Raw genomic sequence first — 22,498 nt, 5'->3', positions numbered from 1 at the left:
AAGAAAGGGGACCTCATTACACTATTCCTTGTCTACCCAAAGAGACACATATCCGAAGGAGAGACGGAATTTGGCATCCTTTCATTTAGAGATCATCACTAGCAAGTTCCTACCTGAACTGTCATGTGTACACTTTGACCAAAGAATATAATCCCTCTCTTGGTTCCCAAGTGTCAGGGTGATCCCACTGGAACAGCAGACGGGGGTCAGGGCGAGTAGCTTGGCTGCAGAGACAGAGTAACAGTCTCTCTCCTTCACAGCCCACCTCTGACTCAGCATCATGTGATTGCAAGGGATCAGATACCTGCAACGACAAAAAGGCCCAGCATTCAGTCTCTGCAACGTCCCTTCCCAGTCAGCCACCTCCTAAGCCATAATCAGGACTAGCCATGGCCAAGGTAGACTCATCTTCTCCCCACTCTCAATCCATCCATCCCACCAGCCCCCAGGGTTCACTCCCTTGCTTAAAAAACTAGTAAAGGGCTTCTTTCTTCTGACAGAACAAACCCCTTGCAGAGCATTTAAGGGCTTTCACAATTTAACCTCCACAAACTTCCTCATCTCTTAATGGATCTGCCATCCCTCTTTGCCTTCGTGCCTTTGCATCCACTGCAACCTTTGCCTGGAATGTGCTTTCTCCTTCCTCTGCCTGACAAGTGCCTTGTCATCCTAGAAAATCCAGTGTCATCTTCTCTAGGAAGGCTTCCGGGCTTCCTACTCCAAGACAGAGCTACTCTCCCCCTACTATGCTCACAGTCCTCTACTAAAGCACTATTACCTAGTATCACAATTATTTCAGCATCTGCCTCCTCAAATAGTGCTACCAGAGGAGGGACCTCCTTCAATAGTTTTGCCTTATAATCCCAGAAACTCTGACTCACAGTGGGCACTGAAGGACAGTGGTTGCACAAAAAGGCAAAGAACCCCTCCACAGTGCAAACTTCCTCTCATATTCTCATGGGTGACCATGAGAAAATATGGTGGCTGAGGATTCACCGAGGAGCACTGGGCCCCGTTTCACACAAAACGGTGATCAAAAGCATCTTAGTATCATGATGAGCCTGGAGACAAGAAAATCTGGACAATCATTTCTTCACTTCCAACAGATCTGGAGCACATCAGTGGGCTTCATGGGTAGAATAAAGTGTGTTTAAATGGTTTAGTTTCTTTCTCTCTGTCTCTTTTTTTTTTTTTGCTAGGGAAGATTCACCTGAGCTAATATTTGCTGTCAATCTTCCTCATTTTTTTTGTACGTGAGCCATCACCACAGTATGGCCACTGACACACAAGTGGTATAGGTCCAAGTCGGGGAACCAAACCTGGGTTGCTGAAGTGGAACATGCTGAACTTAACCACCAGGCAACCAGGACTGGCCCTAGCTTACTCTGTTAACAGAGAAAAGGGCTATACTGTTTATTTAAACAAAGATGGGGCAAATGGGATGGAGGTCTCATAGCCAGAACCAAGTGTCACAGGTGTGTGCAGGAGCCAATTTCAGAAGAGCATGAGCCCTTACGTGAACAATCACAATCTTCAAGAACAGAATGTTTTTGTTTCTGTATTCAGCTTTCAAGAAAGAGGCAGCACAGAGGAAAACAAGCTATAATTAAGGATTCAGTGAAAAAGATAAGAAGTACACAACTTTCAGGGTTTTGAGCCTGTAAATATAAAGCTGTCTCCCACATCTGTTGATCCAAATGAGGAACATCTATTTTTATATTGATGACTGACCTACTGCAAGAGCCTGAGTCAAGCAGGAAAAAAGATTTAACTTTCTTCATGGTACTTTACACCACAGGTCTTAATAACTTTCAAGGTATGAAATGACAAAAACTTGCCATGTAACTTTCCTTTCTCAAACAAAATATCAAACCATTCCTCAACTACTCTGACTATCTAGTAGCTAGGTAAGGGGGTCCTGTTCTCCTCTCCCCTATACTCATGGGCACACGCACGCACACACGCGCGCACACACACACACCCCTGAAGCCTAAACTACTATCACTAAGATCCAGACACAACGCATGCATCTGATGTAGAGACACCTATTTTCATAAGTTCAGTTGCATAAAAGTCAAAGTTTATAAGAACAAAAAGGAAAGATGGAAGAGGACAGTATGGGAAAGGGGGCAGGTCTGTTCTAATTCTTGGCCCTGCTTTGGGGACTTATATCTGAGCCCTACTGGAGAGGAAACGGATGCTGTAGGCAGAAAATGAAGGAGTTCTTTTCACAAGGATCTCTGTGAGCAGAGACACTTTGGTGACCAAGAATGATGCAGAGAGAGAGGCCTTCTCCCACCTGTGTGAACACAGCACAGCTCCGGCCCCACGGGCACAAGGGAAGGCAGTGCTGCTCCAGCAGTCAGCACCCATGTACTCTCAGAGGGGCAGGGGGACCAGCAGGGACAGAGGTGAGACAGCACCAACCAAAGGGGCCACAGCAAGTGAGAAGACCATGGCAGACACTGCCGTGGCAACTGTGGTGGAAGACAGCCTTGGTGATGAAGACATGTAAGACCCCTCCCTTGGGGCCCCGGAGAAGTGATGGCTGACACTTTGCAGGGGGCCAAGGTCTTAGAAGAGGGGTGGAGGTGAGAGGCAGAGAAACCTATCCTGTAGTTGTTGATGTGAACTCCACTGTTCTCAGAGGCTGGTGACGCCAAGGCAAATTCAGATTACACAGGATTTATTGTATCCTTATTTTGATCATTAATTATTTAAGAAGTAAACTGCTTCAGTCATTGAGCAGAAACTCAATGACTAGTTACAGCTCAAACCAAACGTATTTCATGAGTTAAGTTGATAGACATAGATTTCTACTCTTTGTTTGAAGTAGTAAAAAAATGGAACAATGCATCAAACCTAATAAAGCTATTTATCAAATATCACCAGTGGGTAGCTTGAAATTATATTAGAACAAAGTGTTACTGGGAATTTGCAACTTTGCAAATACATGCTTTCAGTAGAAACTAAGCATTTTCTTCTTGAGTAAATCAAATAAAGAGAGATCCCTATAGGTTGAAGGAGAGGTTCTATAAAGTCAGAAATGAGGGATCAGTTCAAATGAATAGCTCCCCTTACATCCAAAGCAATACTTCTACTGAGCCTTTATAATGAAGCATTATCCCAGAGGGAAGAGTGGGAAAACCGGACACTGACCCTCCATCTTTGCATCATTTACAAGGAAAGATTAGGAACAGAATGACTATCAGAAGCTCCCCAAATGTCACATATCAAAATGAAGTGGCTGTCAATGGCAGAAAAATCATTTAGGAATTTAGTATAGGTATTTGTCATCAAACTATCTTTTCATTTACACTATGCTTATTTTACTTGAGGATTTAATTTAAATTCGGGAGACAGTAAAAAATCAGAGACTAATAAATATCTGATTTTAGAGGTCCAGACTACTTGAGGCCATTCCACATTATAGCAGGAAAAAAAAATACATTGTCCACATTGTCCTCACTTTTTTCATTATTTCCCAACTCTCTGTAACCCTGGGTCTATTACCTATTTTCCTGGATATCACTCATTAAAATAAATCATCATCACTTCTGAAACAATTCAGTGACAACCAATTGATAAACCAAGCACACATATTGCCTATTGCTACACTGACGATAAAAACAGAACAAAGCAGTGAAGTCCAGCGAAGTAAGCGAGGTGCTTCTTATGAGATGATAACCTCAGTAAGGCACCAACGGGCAAAAATCTACAAGGCAACATTAGTGAATTTCAAAAAGATCGTTTGTTATTCAAAGACGTTCTGGCCACATTTCTCCTATCCATCTTACCCCAGGCTGGCTTATATATATATATTTTTTGCTCTCCTCCAAACACCTAACTCCCATGCAAGATGGAAATGTTCCTGAAGTATACATACAGCTTCTCTTCAAACTAACAGCCTCTATCTGAACACAAAGGCAATGCAGTTCATAAACCTGACAATGGACTAGCACTTCTGAAAAACACACCCTAACCAGAATATTCAGGGACAGCATTCAGCAATTTAATTCAGCAGTTAAATTTTGCCTAAACTGGAAGTGCCAGGGACACAGGGGGGAACTGTCACTTCACCGCTTGTCAGCATTTCCTGCCTGCCTTTGGCCTATCATATGTCACATCTGTGGAGGTGGACAATTTCTCCTTGGTTTTCTGCTCACCAAAATAACCTGTCTTTTTGAGTACCTTATTTCAACTTATTTTTCTGATATTTTGCTAAACGAAAGAAACATATCAACTACAAATGGATTATCACTTCAAAATGTCAATATTTCAGAGTATTTGGGTTGCAACAAAAATTAATGTAGTTATTATTTATCATATAACAAATAACTTCATTAAAAGGATTCATATAACCTTCACTGCTCTAATGCCTCTCAGATCTCCAAGTTTATCATGTACATTCAAATGACTACAGTGGCAACCATAAAAAGGATGGATTATACATCTATTTTTTTTACGGCCCTTAAAATAAAGTTTAAATGACTAGAAGAATCCGGATTTTTTTCATTGTCCTTGCTTTCGGTACAGATTGTAAATCAGAAAAGACATTGTTTTCATTAGTTGAAAATGTTATTTTCTAGAAAATACCCCTCCTTTAAATTCATGGAATACAAATTTACAGCATTTCAAAACATTTTCACAGATATCACCACAGTGGATCCTCCCAAAAACCTTATGAGGTAGCAAATTCCCAAACCAGAATAGGTCAAGTCAAAGCAGCAGTTTACTCTCCCTCTGAGGCTCCATGTGGATATGTTATATCTTATCATTCTAGCCTCCATTGTTCATATGTCCTTGTTTTCATATTTTTTTAATCTCCTAATCTCTCTGCTGCAAATTTAGTAACTTCTTTAAATCTATCTTCCAGTTCATTAATTCTCTCTTAAGCTGTGTCTTAAATGCTTTACCCCAAACTGTTTTTCATTTTAATAATTACCATTTTTATTTCTAAGAGCTCTAGTTGGTTCCTCCTCAAATCTGCCCGTCATTCTTTTTTTTTTCCCCCTGAGGAAGATTTGCCCTGAGCTAACATCCACTGCCAATCTTCCTCTTTTTGCTTGAGGAAAATCTGCCCTGCACTAACATCTGTGCCAATCTTCCTCTATTTTGTATGAGGGTCACCAACATAGAATGGTCACCAATGAGTGGTATAGGTCTGCATGCAGCAGCAGAACCTAGGCCACGGAAGCAGAGCACACCGAACTTAACAACCAGGCCATGGGATCAGCCCCTAAAATATCCATGTTTTTAACAGAAAATAAAAAGTGTTGGCAAGGACATGGAGAAACTAGAAACTTTGTGTGCTGCTGGTGGGCATGTAAAATGGTGCAGCTGCTATGGACAACAATAAAAAATTTTTTTTTAAATAGAATTACCATATGACCCAGCGATTCCACTTTAGGGCATATACCCAAAGAACTGAAAGCAGGGTCCTGAAGAGATATTTTACACCCATGTTCATAGCAGCATATAGCCAGAAAGTGGAAGCAACCCAAAACGTCCATAGACAGAGGAATGGATAAACAAAATGAGGTATAAACAATGGAATATTATTCAGCCTTAAAAAGGAAGGAAATTCTGACACATACTACAACATGCATGAAGCTTGAAGATGCTAGGCTAAATGAAGTAAGTCAAGCACAAAAATGCAAGCACTATACGATTCTGCTTATATGAGCAACCAAGAGTAGTCAAATTTATAGATACAGAAAGTAGAATGGTGCTGCCCAGGGCTGAGGCGAGAGAGGAACGAGAAGTTATTGCTTAATAGGTACAGAGTGTTAGTTTTTCAAGGTGAAAACAGTTCTGGAGATGAATGGTGGTGATGGTTGTACAACGATGTAAATGTACTTAATACCATTGAACTGTACACTTAAAAATGGTTAAGAAGGTAAATTTTCTATTATATGTATTTTACCACAATTAAAAAGAATTTTAAAATGTAGGGGGAAAAAAATCAGTAATTCAGAGGACACAGACCAGGAGGCAGAGGTCTGCGTGCCTGCCACGTGCCCGACTTCTAAGTCCTCTCATCTCTCTTCTCATGGATTGTCCCAGGCAGTACAGAATTAAAAATAGAGAAAGTATTCAATAAAGGAGAATTATCATCATCATCATCATCATCCTCATTAAAGAAACAAAGAAGAAACTTGGTGTCAGAGAGCCTAGGACCAGGTGGTCACGTCTGGCATTTTCTCCATGATTCCAGTCAGAACCCGTGATAACGTGCCCTTCTGGCACATTCCTGGGAAAGTACTAGTCCTTGCTCGCCCTGGAAATAACTAGCCCTGACTTGGACATGTAAATATTTTAACAATAAGCTAATTCCTCCACCTTCATAGGGTACAGGTCTGGGTCTCAAAAGAAAGCATTAACTAACACAGTCTCTGAGGACAGTTTTTAACCCAACAAGCACCGCAAACAAAAGGTGATGAGAGTCCACCTTGTAAAAGTCACTGAACAGCCAGTGTCCACCATCTGGGCTAACTCTGATCTGGTGACTCAGACTTAGGAAGCTCTGCACCTCTGAGCAAGGCCAGGCTTCCAGGTACACTGAAAAAGACAGCTGCTTTTCATGCCATCAAAGCAGCAGTATTCAAGAATTTCACATTTCAATATAATCAGGTTTTACCCTGGTTGGAGGCAAAGTCTGGTTTTTGGCAATAAAAAAGGCTTTAACAAGTTGCTCTGACGGATTTCACAGAGGCCTTGCTAATGCGTTCTGTCACATCAGTAGAGGCTTGATGGGGAGCTAAAGTAATCCTTTCAGGACAGATAACTAATGTTCTACCCAGACTACCCAGGGTATTTCTTTATGACTGGATTTGTTCTTTGCTAATACCTTACCATTAGTTACTGATGACCTGATCTAAACCCCTAAAAAGTCCAAAACCTCTTTTTAAACTAAAAAAATGGATAGGTGATACTCTCCCATAAAACGCTAACTCTGTGAGGCCTCCACCAGCGGTTCTGCCCCCACCAACTTCTCCAGCCTGGTTTCTTTATCGCTGCCTTTCGCAGGATGCTACAGTGACACTGCACCATTCCTTAAACACCATTCCTTTAAATTCCTTAAAGCCCGTTCTCAAACTCAGTCAAATACCAGAACCCCCTGAAGAGTCCGTTAAAACACAGCTTACTGGGGCCCACCCGCCCCCAGGGTTTCTGATTCTACAAGTGTGGGAGGCGGCCAAGAATTTGCTTTTCTGATGAGTTCCTGGGCCACGCTGCTCCCGTTCCCACGATCACACTTTGCCATCCCCACACTTCTCCACAGCTACTGCTTTGGAAATGCTGTCATATCCACCCGGAACGCCATCTCCTCAGCAATTCTACTCTCATCCCATCAAAACCCCAACGGGGACCAGGGGCAGCCCCAGCCTCCTCCCTCTCCCCCTGCTCTCAGCTTCTTCCACCTTTGTTCCCAAGGAGGTGTCAAGGGAAGTCTCAGAAAATGCAGAAGGAAGGATGAGGTGGAGAGCGTGCAGGATGACCCAGGTGGTCTTTTTCCTTTTTGCATCCACAGCACCAGAGAGGAGTGTGAGAGCAAAAAGTCTAACTAACTCTCCCTCTCCTCCTTTACAAAAGCAGATGCTGCCCTCAAGGACCCCATTAGAAGGGGCATAGCTGGGCCAAGGCAGGACTTGGTGTTCCTGAGTCCCCTTGACAAATGACCAAATTAATGTCATCTTAATAGCAGTCTACTTTGACTCCCAACATCTGTCTTCCAACAGCCACTCCATGAAACCTTTCCCACCTGTACTTCTGGAGGACATACCTTTTCTATCTTGTGGATAAGCACTTTTCAATTCATCTGCTCCATACCTTACTCCCTTCTCAACTGTACACAGAAAGAACTCATTAAATATTTACTGAATTTAATTGAAACATACTCGCAGGTCAGATAGTGCACACTGTATGTGTACCATTACTAAAGCAAGAGTCAAAGAAATTATCAACAGCATTTCCTATTTGGAGAAGTTGTTTTCAGTAACACAGGTCCCCTAAAAAAGCACGTTAGAACAAAAACAGTCAGCCACATATCAGAAGAGCTTTCATAAAACCTGAAAATTTCCGAACATTCTATCTACTGTTTCCAGGAGCCTACTATAATACACTGCATTTGGCCCCCTACAAACTTTTAATAGTAAAACTAAAATTAGCTTTGGGAAATAATGCAAAACTTAAATTCATTTTCTTGATAATTTTCTTCCTTAGAAGCATGGCCCCAACTTAGCTTATATTACCAAACAGAAATATGATAGCAATAATACAGAGTGAGTTTTTCTTTAAAGAGAGCAAAAGATGGCAACTCACCTTAGAACTAGCTGCAGCATCACATCTTCACAGTGTAAACCGATGAGAGTTCTAAATAACGCCAAGGACACCACACAGAGCTGGGAGGCAATAAACACACATTCAATTTCAGACATTGGAAGGATAGCTCTACTCCCCACAGGTGGTAAATAAATCAGAATTACAAAATAAAACAGCCTTTTTTAGCAGTTTGGCTAAAAACATGCTGCTGCCAGAAAGAATGTGTATTCAAATTATCAGTTCTCCTATAAGATTTGATTTAAAAGTCTATGCCTGGAATTATGCCATTAATCAGAAGTACCCTCCTACAAAATGCCTCGGCTCATATTTCCAACTTTAAAAGATCCAGATAAACATGCCCCCTAGATTCCCCAATAAACACATGTGCATGCCCACGTGAGCACACGCACACACATGCACACACAAACTCCGACTTAAGTCATTTGTTTTCCTAAGTTATTTTCAAATAGGACATTGGTTATTTATAAGACAGGACTAACAGAAAATTGCATATACTCTGGCCACCTCTCCCTCTAGAGTTCTCAGCCCCAAGCCTCAGCTCTTCTTGACTTGTCTCTTGGCTTTGGGGCAAACATTCTCCTTGGTTCCATTTCCTGTAGTGTGATAATACACTTTTCTCGAAGTTCATTAAAACACAAGAATTCTGTCAATCTCTGATTTCCAAAAAGGAAAGATAAACAGCCAAACAGGGAAAACCCAAAGGTGTATTATAAAATCGTCATGCCTTTTGGGGAGTAAGCTTTAATCATTCTATCAGGCAGGCCACTTAAGTAATTTACGCCCTCATTTTTGCATAGGAGAGTAAGCGCTAGTCTGTCTTCTAGGCAGGATGGGCTCAAAACCTGGCCACTGAAATCCACGATGTTGTAGAGAAATAGCTGTACTTGGCCTGTCCCAAAACATCTCCTGTGCTCAGGACAGGTCAAACCTTGTAGTTAGCCAGAAGCAACATATTTCATCCCATTCGTTCCACACCTTTGCACATGCTGTTCCTTTGCCAGGAATGCCTTTTCCTGTCTCCTCCACAGGCCAACCCCTACTTATTTTCAAAGAGGTACCTTAGGCATCATCTTCCCTAGGAAATCTTCCTTCTCCTTCTCCCAGTGTTACCACTCAACACACCTCCTTTCCCCAGTCTCAGGGAGGTGTCCTTCCTCTACATTGCCATAGTAACCCCTGCATATCACTGTCTAGGGTGCTCAGCATGGTATATTTGTCTTTTTATTATTGAGTTGTAGTTCTTTATTCTATGTGTGAGCTCCTTATCAGATATGCGATTTGCAAAACTTTCTTCCCATTTTGTGGGTTATCAATTCACTTTCTTTCTTTTTTTTTTTTTTTAAAGATTAGCACCTTAGCTAACATCTATTGCCAATCTTCTTTTTTTGTTTGTTTGTTTCTTCTTCTCCCCAAAGTTCCCCAGAACACAGTTGTATATCCAGTTGGAAGTCCTTCTGGTTGTGCTATGTGGGATGCCACCTCAGCATGGCCTGATGGGCAATGCCATGTCCAGACCCAGGATCCGAATAGGCGCAACCCTGGGCCACTGAAGCGGAACGTGTGAACTTAACCACTTGGCCACAGGGCCGGCCCCTCGATTCAATTTTTTAATGGTGTCCTTTGAAGCACAAAAGTTTTCTCTTGTTTACAGATTTTCAATTTCTTCTTGAGTCAGTTTCAGAAATGTGTGTCTTTCTAGAATTTGTCCTTCTCATCTAAGTTATGCAATATTTTGGCACACAATTGTTCACAGTATTCTCTTATAACCCTTTTTGTTTCTGTAAGGTCAATAGTAATATCCCCTCTTTCATTCCTGATTTTAGTAATTTGAGTCTTCCCACTTTTTTTCCTATCTAAAGGTTTGTCAATTCTGTTAATCTTTTCATAGAACCAACTTTTGGTTTCATTGATTTTCTCTATTGTTTTTCTATTCTCTAACTTATTAATTTCTGCTCTAATCCTTATTATTTCCTTTTTTCTGCTTGGTTTGAGTTTGCTCTTCTTTTTCCAGTATCTTAAAGTGGAAGGTTCACTTAAGTGAGTTGAGATCTTTCTTCTTTTTTAATGCAGCTGTTTATAGCTATATATTCCCCTCTAAGCAGTGCTATCACTGCATCCCATAAGTTTTGGTATGTTGCGTCTTCATTCTCATTTACATCAAAGTACATTCTCATTTCCCTTGTGATTTCTTCTTTGACCCACCGCTATCTAGGAGTGCTGTTTAATGTCTATATGTGAATTTTCTTTCTGTCTATAATTTTTAATTTCAATCCATTTTGATCAGAAAACATACTTGATGTGATTTCAATCCTTTTCAATCCATTGAGGCTTGTCTTATGGCTTAGCATAAGGTCTGTCTTGGAGAACATTCCTGTGCACTTGAGGAGAATGTATATTCTGCTGCTGTTGGGTGGAGAGTTCCACAGGCGTCTGTTAGGTCTAGTGGTTTATAGTGTTGTTCTAGACAATTTCCTTGCTGACCTTTTACCAAGCTGTTCTAGCCATTATGGAAAGTGAGGTATTGAAATATCCAACAAGTATTGATGAATTTTCTATTACTCCCTTAAATTTTTCACTTCATGTATTTTGGGACTCTGTTCTTAGATGTATATATATTTACAACTGTTATATCTTCCTGATGGGTTGACCCTTTATCACTACAAAAGTCTTTCTTTCTCTCTAGTAACACTTCTTGTTTTAAAGTCTATTTTGTCTATTATTAGTATAGCCACTCCAGCTTTGTTTCGGTTGCTATTTGCATGACATATCTTTTCCCATCCTTTAACTGTCCATCTACTGGTATCTTTGAATCTAAAGTGTATCTCCCTTAGACAGTATAGAGTTGGATCTTTTTTTAATCCAGTCTGACAATCTCTGACTTTTGATTGAATTTTTTAATCTACTTGCCTTTAATATTATTATTAATATAGTTGAATTTATGTCTGCCATTTTACCTTTTTTTCCTGTATGTCTCATGTTTTTTTGTTTCCCTATTTCTCTTTTGCTGTCTTCATTTGCATTAAGTGAATATTTTCCCTAGTATAACATTTTAATTCCTTTAATTACTTTTTTCATTATATTTTTTAAGTTATTTTATTGTGGTTGCTCTAGACTTTACAATATACACCTCATCAGACTCTACTCCAGATTTATACTAAATTAGTTCCAGTGAAATATAGAAATATTATTCCTACATAGCTCTGTTCCCTCTCTCCTCCCCTTTGTGCTATTATTGTTAGACATATTATATCTATATACATTACAAACTCAATAATACACTGTTAAATTATTATTCTTTTGCTTTTAAAACAATAATTGCAACTAAACAGACACAGCCTTTGGGAAGAGGGTTGCAAAGGGTGACACTAGTAGTATAAGTGGATTTTTAAAGTTAATCAGAGCTCCAAACTAAATAATGACTACCTAAATTCACAAGTGCCCAGACTTCCATTCCAAAACATTTGCAGACAGAAATATGCTCTCTAATACCCAGACTTGAGACAGTCTGGTTCCTTGGCTTTACCTGCACTTAAGTCCATATGTTCCCCTACATCCTGCCTCTTCAGAAGCACACTCTGCTAGATCTACAGAAGAAAGTGCCAACCCAGATAAATTGAGAAAAACGTTCCATGAAAGGCATGTAAGTGCCACCTCCCTGACAAAAGGATTTCTGATAGCAAAACACATTATCTAGTTCCAAAATAGAAAGGTAATGACTGCAAGAAAAAAACAGGGAAAAGAGAGAAAAGAGAACATCATAATTTTATCCCAAAAACAAACTCCCCTGAAATCTGTTAGGAGTTATAAATTCCTCTCCTCTGGGCTTTCCTTACCCGAAACGGGGTGTTGATTCGGCTTGTGAGAGTATCAAGGATGTGGACGTTCTCGTGCTGGTGCAACAGGATAAAACGGAGGAAGATCTCAAGTAGTGCTGGTTCAGAGATGCTACATAGGAAAAGGTCCAGATATGCAGTTGTGGTCATGACCTCCTCCACAGTCACCTAGGACCAACGACAGAGTGAGCACAGGTAAGCATCCTCTCGATGCTGTGATACATGCCTCCCGAGTGGCCTCTGGCCTCACCACAGTGACTCCATCAAGGCAAGAACACGCCTGCCACAAGAACATACTTCAGAGCTTCATCTGAAGCCTATAACCTAGTCACATTCCACAATACCTCATGCTGCTTCTGCCCTTTAATTCGGTAAGAAAAAAGCAAAGGCATGAAGAAGCAATTCAAGTGTTCTGACAACACTAATCATCAAATGCAGTTCAAATACCATAAAGATTTTAGTGTGTAATCACAAAGGGGAAAAAAAAGATAATGGAAAGTATTTACACTGTCAGTAAAGGATTAATTAGAAAGCTCAGTATAACTTGTTTCATTATTAGTCACTCAACAAATACTTATTGGGACCTGCTACGTACAGGAGCTAGAAACATAAGAACATATTTACTGTCCAGGAAGATGGGTTATATATATGATTTAACAAACAAAATAATAATAAATGACAAATGAGAAGTACAGACACAAAGTGCTGTAGATATTCAGACACGTTTCTGGAAAGTTGCGAGTCAAATTTTTATAACTGAATAATATACATAAAGTGTTATTTATAAAGTACTAAAAGAGTTTACTGCTTATAAAGTAACTGTGACTTTTTTTATAACACAAATTAAGATTTTCTATGTGGTGTGATTTTCCCATGCAGTAAAATGTCAATCTTTCAGGGAATAGAAAACTCTGAAGAGTCAAGTTTTTCAAAGAGCTGAGGATTTGATGCTTAACGCATCAAAATTTTAATTTTAAACATTTTGATTGGGAATATTTTAAGAGCTATATACATTTCTTTGTCTTCCTAAAAGCAGACTATAACATCTCTTGCTGAATAAGGATCATCAATGGCTTTATTGTCTATAGTACAGAAATACTCAAACTGGGACGCATGAAAATCACTAGGGAAACAGCTCAAAATTTCAGATTCTAACACTATACCCTAGAGATCTTAGAAATCTCCCCTGTCATGAGTCTAGTGCACTTGATGCTAAATGAAACAGATGGTGATACTTTTTGAGTGATTACATCATCTCTTTTCCAGTTTTCCATCTTCTTTCTTCTTCTCTTTCAAAGTGTTAACTATCACTTTATCATATGTTAAAGGGTTGTTCTCTCTCTCTTTTTTTTTTTTGGTGAGCAAGACTGGCCCTGAGCTAACATCTGTTGTCAATCTTCCTCTTTTTGCTTGAGGAGGATTGTCCCTGAGCTAACTTCTGTGCCAATCTTCCTCTATTTTGTATGTGATATGCCGCCACAGCATGGCTTCATGAGCCGGTATGTAGGTCCACACCTGGGATCCAAACTTGTGAACCCTGGGCTGTCAAAGCAGAGCATATGAACTTAACCACTATACAACCAGGCCAGCCCCCCCGGGCCATATTTTTATAATACAATCATGCATCACTTAAGGACAGGGATACATTCGGAGAAACACATCACTAGACAGTTTCGTCGTTGAGTAAACATCATAGCGTGTACTTACACAAACTCACATAGTATAACCTACTATACATCTGGGATATATGGTACTAATTTTATGGGACCACCATCGTATGTAGTCCTGTCATTGACTGAAACATCATTATTTGGTGCATGACTGTATGTGCATTCCTTTTCCCCTTGCAATTTTCTGCTTTCAAAATCCACGAATCACTTTAGAAACCACATCTCCAAATCTGCTATATATATATATATAAGCGTAGCTATACCCTACGTGGCTGCATCTATACATAAATGCTTAAATCACTTTTATAAATTTTCTTGGTTCTTAAGTACATTCTGGATAGATAAATCCAGATGGATATTACTGAATCAGTTTTGTCTGTTTTCTTTATTCTAAGCAAGGCATGCCTATACAGTACATTTGAATCCACTCTCTCAGAATCTACTGAGTGGCCTGAGCACTGCATCAGAGTGGAAACACCCTCCTCCCTCCAGCTCAGCACCAATGCTCTGAGCCCTCAAAGATTCAACATACCACTGTGTCAGATGACCAACTTTAAAGGGCTCTCTGTGGCCCAAATACAGCAAAGGGAACAGGTAAGCATCAATCACTTGCCAAATAAATTACCTTGAGAAGAGTGCTTCTCATGGGCAGCCCCTGCTTCTATCCTCGGGTTTTCTGGTGTTCTCTAGTCTCAAGCTCATGGTGCTCTTAATGCTGTCCTGGGACACATGCTGTCTTTTCCTTTATTACTTCAGGGCAATGTAGAGTCTGGCACACAGAAGGTACTTAATAAATGTTTTCTGGATAAACGACAGCCCTCGAGGATCTAGTGATTTACAATTGCCAGAGTTGAGCTTAATTTTTAATTCTTCCCTCTTCTCTGCATGTGTTCTGAAGGCTTCAGGGACTGGGGACATTTTTTATAAAGACGTATGAAATAAGTGACGTCGCCAAGTATAGCTAAGGGGGAAACTCAAAACAACACTACACACATAGTTCCATTAGCTCACACCCATTCCTCGACTGCAATCTCAGGGTCCTCTGGCAAAAACTTAATCCAAAATCATTTAGATAAAAGTCTAATCCCTCACAATCTTGGTCAACAGAAAAAAGTAGCACTAATCATTCCAAATGGGCCCTGCGTGTAGTTTCTGCAATACCATATTTTCAACTTACCTAGTGAGCACTGTGGAGCTGACGTGTCACGCAGAATCCAGGAGCTGCCTTTGCACACCACAACGCAAAGAATGCAGCATCAGCTTTTCCCCCCTTACGTGACACATGACCTTAATAAGCTCAAAAGCACAGCAATAAACTCTTTAGAATATAAGTCTCAGTCTTTGGGGGCGGACATGAAAGGAGGGCATTAGCATCTATTGTTTACTACTCTTAGGCTGGATAAATGAAAAGATTTAATTTTTTTTTTTTTAGAAATCAAAGCTGTCATTTATAAGCTAAGAGGATTTAAGAAAGTACTCGGAGGGGCAGCATTTACATAACGTGCTATAAATATTAAAAACTCATTTCCATTACGCATCAAGTCACAAACTCTTTATAAATCGAGGTCATACTCACCTTAAACTAACCCGAAGCAGGAAAATCTGGTTTCCTTCTCTTTCCATCTCTTCCCTCTACCATATTCTCAGAGCCCTGAGAAGACTTTTATCCCAGAAAATCTTTTCTGCCACATTGTCTTCCTTTTCAGAATCTTCTTCTAATTCCCCACATAGGCAACCTCCTTCACAAGGATGAGACCAGAGGCTAAGCGTGATCACCTGAAAGCTAGCAATGAACCACCAGGGGAAAGCGACTCTGCCATGCAGAACGTAAAACTGAAGCTTCTGCTAATGCCCCAAAGAGGAAGTATTAACAAAACAGGAGAGCAGCCTCCTCTTCATGGTCCAGTTATGAAGAACCATCAGTTGTTGATGCAAGTAAGACCTTTTGCCTTAGAGATGATCGTCAATATTTATTGACCTTGTTCTATAAAGAATTGCAGAGAGCTACAAATTTACACAGAAATTCTAGTACAGTCATGCACTGCATGACAACTTTTCAGTCAACAGTCAACAACAGACCACATATACAATGTTGGTCCCTGAGATTAGTACCATATAGCCTAGGTGTGTAGTAGGCTATACCATCTAGGTTTGTGTAAGTACACTCTATGATGTTCACACAAAGACGAAATGTTCTAACAACGCATTTCTCAGAACATATCCTTGTTACATGGCACATGACTGTAGTTGAAATAGTAAATGAGGTTTGATCTTACTATCATATAATTCACAATGATAAAGTTTAAGGATTCTAAAGCTTCGGAATGTTATTTCTTACCAAAGGTAGACCACAATGACTGCAATAACGTAAGGAAAACTTTTTACCACAATCAAATAAATTATTATTGACAAGATAAATAACAACTGTGAGCCCAAACAATACATCTGCTTAGACATTCTTATATGCTTACTTTTCAGCCCAAGTTCTAGAATGGAGCCCTCACTCGGGTACTTCATTTTACTGCTATCAAGTCCAGTTTAGTCTATCCTTTGAAATAAATCTTTTCACCCACTTTCTCCACCCTCCGCCAGCCCTTATGTGAGTCCTCCTTCATGCCAAGCGCCGTTCTCCAATCCCTTAAGCTGGTGTTTTTCAAACTACAGTTTGAAACGCAGAGGTGGACAGTGAAATCAATTTATTGGTTTGCTAACAGTTTAGACCAAATTCAAACAGAAAATACTAGAGTACATTGTCTGCAGTAAGGGTACATGCTGTTTTGTGAAACTTTTGTATACATATACTGTTCAAACTGTATGTAATACAATATGTTGTATATGTATGTGCCTTGTTATATATTCAGTTACATATATATGTCTATGTTCATATATATACACATATATATAATAAATTTCTGGCTGTGGAATGCAGTCAAAAACATCTGAAAAACACTAAAGTAGCACTGCAACAACCAAACCCACTCACAGTCCTTTCTGCCATCCTCTCGCCCACCAGCTCAGTTGAAGTCAGTTCTCTGAAGAGGACAGCAAATGAATTTATGGTCAATCTACTCCTTTTTAATCTTGGCCTAAGAGCTCCGACAGTGTATTTTTATTTTTTTATTAAAATCTCAAGCTTCTCAGAAATGGACAAAATAGTTTGTTTCCTTTTAAAAAGGGAGTGAGTGGGAAGGGAGAAGTTGACACTATCTGCCTCATTCCACTTCTGTAAAGTCAAAACTCTATCAAAAATGAAGGCCAGGACCAAGCCCAGCCATCGTGCCCACAAGTGAGCAGCACATTAACTTAATGCACAGCGTAGGAGTGAAATTGAGCACACAGACCCTCTGACCTGTCTGCAATCAGCTCTAGTTGGGCAGTTCTATTTGCATCTAAATGAGCATCAGAATCCTCCCTATAATGGCAGGTCTATATGTGTCCTGAAAAATACATTTCCCACCTGCTAATTGGTTTTTTTTTGTGATCCAGTCACATTGGAACAAACAGATGGGTCCTACCTTTTGTCACTCAGGCAGGTGGCAGGCAGTAGGGTCAGGTGACTGTCACACCCTCTCCAAGTCAGAAGCCACCCTTTCCTTGGCTTTTCCTTTGATGTAGAGGAGAAAACTAGCTGGCTCACCGAGTCATCTGTAAGCTCAGCTCCAGTGGCTCCAACTGGAGAGTTAGGAAACATTGAGACCCAGGTGAACCCTGCCCGCTGAAAGCAGCAGTGAGGAAAGGAAAGATGAGGCTGGATCGCGTGGAACAGGAATGAAGGAGTCTGTACAGAGGACACAGGCTCAGAGCCTGCTCACTGCTGCCAGGGAGAGACAAGCTACTGGACAGGCAGGAGGCATGTCCACCGAGCGCAGCCAAGGGCAGCAGCTGCATGGGCTCTTCACACCTTCTGCCCTCCAAGGACACCGAGCTCAAAGAAGAACATTCAAGAACAGAAGGGAAGACAGACACTCCAATTCTCAGCAAGCGGCCCCAGTGTCTCAGCCAAAACTTCAGGAGAGAAACTATTCAATTATTCCAAGTCTGAAAAGAGTCTGCAGTTGATGATTCAGGCTCCCACCCTCCTGGCCCCCTCCCACCTCCCTTCTGCTCCTTGACCTCTCGGTTACACGCTTCATTCACACCACAGCCAGAAACGGGCTGGGGAGGTAAATGGAGGTGATATCCACAGCCCGTGAGTTTGGCTATTTCTTCCTAAAATATCTGAGGAAGGGAGAAATTAAAATGTTGGCTAGAATGAGGACTTCAGCAAAAAATTTTAAGGAAAAGATGTTGAAAAATATAGCCAGTGTCTTCCCCTTATTCCCAGGATTTCTTCAATGTGCCTGTAATATGTTAGTATATCAATATTTTAATATAATTAATTAAATCAAATATTAATTAATTAATTCTATACAATAAACTTCCTCTTGCCCATCATCAAGCTCTCCCTGGAGGAATCAGAAAATGACTATTTCCAAAGCCTCCCCTCCTATACTATGTGTGTATAATTTGCACCCCACCACTTCATTACGATATAACTTATCAGACTGTAATTCAATATACGATCCACTGTATCTGAACCTCATCCAATAAAGTTTAGTTACTGAAATACTCCAAATACCACATAAGAAAGCTCTGAGGTCAGAATTAATAGGGAAAGTGTGGGGTATTTTAGCTCAGAAGCAAAGATCCGAGGAGTATTCACTTGACCCATCCCTTCCTGTTTACTAATTGTTCCGGAAAGATCCTTCTTAGTTGCAATATGAAGCAGCATAGAGACAACAATATCACTGCCGAGTTTTTGAGCACCTCCTGTGTAATTAAGGACTCTTCTCAGCATATTGTTTCAGTTCTTTCAATCTACACAGTCTTATGAGAACCGACTTGATCTAAAAAGGAAAGATACTTATTGAAGGGACCGTGGGTTAGCTAAGAAGCAGGCTTAGAAAGGAAGGGAGGGCTGACACCAGGAAACACAAACGTCCACGAACCCTCTTCTAAACTCAGACAGGGATTACCCAGCTTCCTTTGGCGACACAGCTCAGTAGGTCTCTCCGAGCAGAAAGCATCCTTCATCAGAAAGGAAGATTCCACCTGCTGTAATTTAAAGTGTGCCCAACCCTGCCCTCACGTTAAGAAGTGGTGATGGAGAAATGCTGTCCCCCAAAACTCAACTTTCCTTCCTATTCTTGAATTATTAAACCCCTCCACTTCCTCTTTTCTAGACTAAGTCCATTCCCTTTCTCGTTTTTCTTAATGCATTTATCCATCCTTTAAGATGCAGACTTACTGGAGAAACGAGTATGTCTGACCTACAGTGTGAATTCTCAAAGCACCTGCTGCACCGGCAGGTAGTCAAAGGGTAATCAATAAATGTGTCAAGATGGAAATCGGCAGCCCTGTTACTAACAAAAACACTCGGTTTTCACAGCCCGTGCTGGGGATGCCTTCATTAGCGAGGTAGTCAGATTAATTTGACAATATGTGAATAGCAGAGGAAATTTTATGGTGAATAACACTTCACTGAAAATACAGAGCCTAACTTATGCCACGCTCTTGAATTATGGCAACCTAGAAAAGTGATCCATGGGGAAAAAAAGAAATGCTTCCTCAGGCTTCCCCCTAATTTCTCTTCTTGATTAATTAGACAGTACTATTGAATTCTGATGAGACTGACTTTAAACCCAGCAGTAGAGGGGAAATGGCTCATAGGACAGAGTCTCAACCAGCAGCTGCTTTAGAATGAAGTATCTGAGAACAGTTATAAGAAGGTGGCATCTAATTCTTCCTGGCCCCCATTCAATCTGCCTACTGGGTTAAATGCATCCTTTGGGTGTGGAATCTTATACACAGACCAATTTTCCTAGACACCAAAACTATAACAAAGGCACGTTCTGATGATAAGAGACAGATTTCACTCCTGGCTTATTTTCCATGAGAGACAGAAAGACCTCAACATAATAGAAGACTGAGGAAACACACAGGTGTCTGCCCAAACGAATTCAGTAATTCTAGTCTTTCTGGCTGCTTTTCTCTGTTCTCCCAAACCTGCTCATCATCTGGCACTGGATAATCACAGGGTAAGGCACTCTGAGGAGCATCCTGTCAGAGCTCTTCTTCCTCTATCTCACCTGAAATGCGCAAATGAGAGGAGAGGGGGCCCTTAAAAAAAGTTAGTGTGGGGCAAAAGAAAATTATACCAAGAAGGTAAAATAAACAGCTTATAAACTTCCTTTCTGTTTTCCTTGCTTTTTGGTTTTCTTACAACTACCTGAAGAAAAACCTGCAGCGCATTTGTGCTGATAAATTTTTAATGTTCTCTTAGGAGAGTGCAGAGAAAGAACAAAAGATTCACACCAACTTTCAGACCAGATTCTCCCTCCCCTCTCCACGTTTGTCTCCGAGACGAACACCACCTGGCTGCCTTAGATAAGGTGGGGTTTTGTTTGAGTTATTTCTTGTATTTCTCTGGGTAGGGAGGGTAGGACCCTTCCTATCTTGTATTTCTCTGGGTAGGGAGGGTAGGACCCTTCCTATCTTTTCATAATTCTGATGCTTAAGAACTGAATCCTTCGGTACAGCATTATCTCCCTCATGCACTTGTTGAAATTTAAAAGAAAGAAAGAAATCTAATTTTCCATTTCAAATCAAAAGTAAATGTAAGCTTAATTTATAACCCTAATTTTCCTCTCCTACAATGGAGAGAAGTGACATGAAGCACTACAGAGAGGTCAGAGATGAGGAGGCTTCAAAGTACTTTACACTGATTCAGACTCATTATTACTCTGTGCATGCGTGCATGTGTGTGTGGGTGGGGTGTCTCTGTGTTGGGGTGTGTGTGTGTGTGTGTGTTAAGACAATGAATTCGGTTTGGTCTCCGAACGTCTACAATTTTTTAAAGTAGTAAAACCAGGTGAGAAGAGCTGTACTAGGAGAAGGGGCAGAATCAAGTATGTCCAGGGTCAAATGTTTAAGGCCACCTCTAGGCTACCTGAGACCCAGACTCTGAGCCAAAACCAGTCCATATAGTGCATTTCTGCAAATTAGTAAAAAGCGTTCCCCTGGGCAGAGTAGCTGCTCAGGCCCACAATTTGTAAGCAGAGGCATGGCCAGAGCAGAAGGTGCTTTCTGCCAATTAGATAAAGGAGCCCCTTCCTGTGGGTGGACACAGCCCCATGCAAGGGCACACAGTCCGGAAAGCAGGATATGAACTTCATCTCTCCTCCCTGCCCCCTCAGCAGGGCATCCTTGAGCAGTGGACAATCTCAGCAACACTACACTTGCCCAGTCTGTGCTCTTCCAATAATTTTAATAACAGAAACTTCCAACTTCCCATCAATAGAAACAAAATTTTGTTAACACGGAAGAAACTACTAATTATCTCCCCAACATTCATTCTCCCTTTCTTCCTTGGGAATAAACCCTAACTTTATAAAAGCTAAAAAACTACATTTCCCTTCTTCCTTTGCATCTAGGCGTGGCTGTATACATCCTGGCCAGTGAAGTATAAACAGAATTGGTGTATGGACTAGGAAAGGGTCAATAAAGGGAATTTTCTGTTACATAAAGGGAGTTTTCTGTGATCTACAGCTAAACTTTACACAAATTGATATAGTGTTTTCTCTGAAAATAAGATTTGCTTTGTAAGTAAATTGCTATAGAGAGCTCATCTCCAGCACTTAAAATAGTGCCTGGCATATACTGGGTATTCAAATATATTTGTTGAGTGAATGAATTAATAAGTGAATGTTTTATACCAAAAGAAAACCAACTAACATTTGCAGACCATGATAAAGCAGAAATGTAACGTCAAGACTAATCTCATAATCCATTCTCCAAATAATCCTCCAAAGCATGAGAATAGTGTTTTTCAAACTTTTTTAACCATGACCCATCATAAGAATTATATTTTATAACATATAATTTTACCAATACTAAGTATAATGTATTGATATTTTCTATTTTATTGTTTTTTTTAAAAAACGTTTTCTTCTTTTTCCTTTTTTTTTTTTTTTTTGAGGAAGATTAGCCCTAACATCTGCTGCCAATCCTCCTCTTTTTGCTGAGGAAGACTGGCCCTGAGCCAACATCCGTGCCCATCTTCCTCTACTTTATATGTGGGACGCCTGCCACAGCATGGCTTGTCAAGTGGTGCCAAGTCCGCACCTGGGATCCGAACCGGTGAACCCTGGGCCACTGAAGTGGAACATGCGAACTTAACTGCTGCGCCACCAGGCTGGCCCCTATTTTATTATGTTTTTAAGTGCTAATTGTGACTTGTCAAATTGACTTTGTGACTCATTAATGTGACAAAACTCAGTGTTTAAAAATTCTTTTTAAAATATATAGATACTTTCCATTAATTCATAAACAAATAAGAGCCAACACTAAAGTTTAATTTTTTAATCAAAAACCTAAAATATTTAAAATTTAATGGAAAGAAACAGTGATAGAAATAACCAAAACTTTGTGCTTACTTTGATATTTTTATATTAAATATGCTCACTGATGTTTTGGGGTCTCTATAACATAAAACAAATACAGTTATGTGTCACATAACAATGTTTCAGTCAATGATGGATTGAATATACGACGATGGTGTCATAAGATTAGTACCATATAGGGGCCAGCCCCGTGGCCTAGTGGTTAAGT

General features: G+C 40.3%; 1 protein-coding gene across 9 annotated transcripts in view; it reads right to left on the bottom strand.

Annotated features, from left to right (window-relative positions):
• Positions 1-22,498, bottom strand: part of FHIP1A (FHF complex subunit HOOK interacting protein 1A) — a 222,239-nt gene that overhangs the window by 23,464 nt on the left and 176,277 nt on the right. For all 9 annotated transcript variants that reach the window (XR_011501961.1, XR_006525554.2, XM_070504906.1 and 6 more), the window contains 3 exons: positions 12,180-12,347; positions 8,326-8,405; positions 114-304 (listed from right to left, as the gene is read on the bottom strand). Coding sequence is in view for 7 of the 9 variants with exons in the window: in XM_070504906.1 (XP_070361007.1) it covers positions 114-304; positions 8,326-8,405; positions 12,180-12,347 (439 nt within the window). In the remaining 2 variants the exon portion in view is untranslated. The remainder of the gene's footprint in view (positions 1-113; positions 305-8,325; positions 8,406-12,179; positions 12,348-22,498) is intronic.

Source organism: Equus asinus, chromosome 3, assembly GCF_041296235.1.
Source record: "Equus asinus isolate D_3611 breed Donkey chromosome 3, EquAss-T2T_v2, whole genome shotgun sequence".
Lineage (NCBI taxonomy): Eukaryota > Metazoa > Chordata > Mammalia > Perissodactyla > Equidae > Equus > Equus asinus.
Note: the sequence above shows the minus strand (reverse complement) of the source record. Positions and strands in the feature narration are given on the sequence as shown.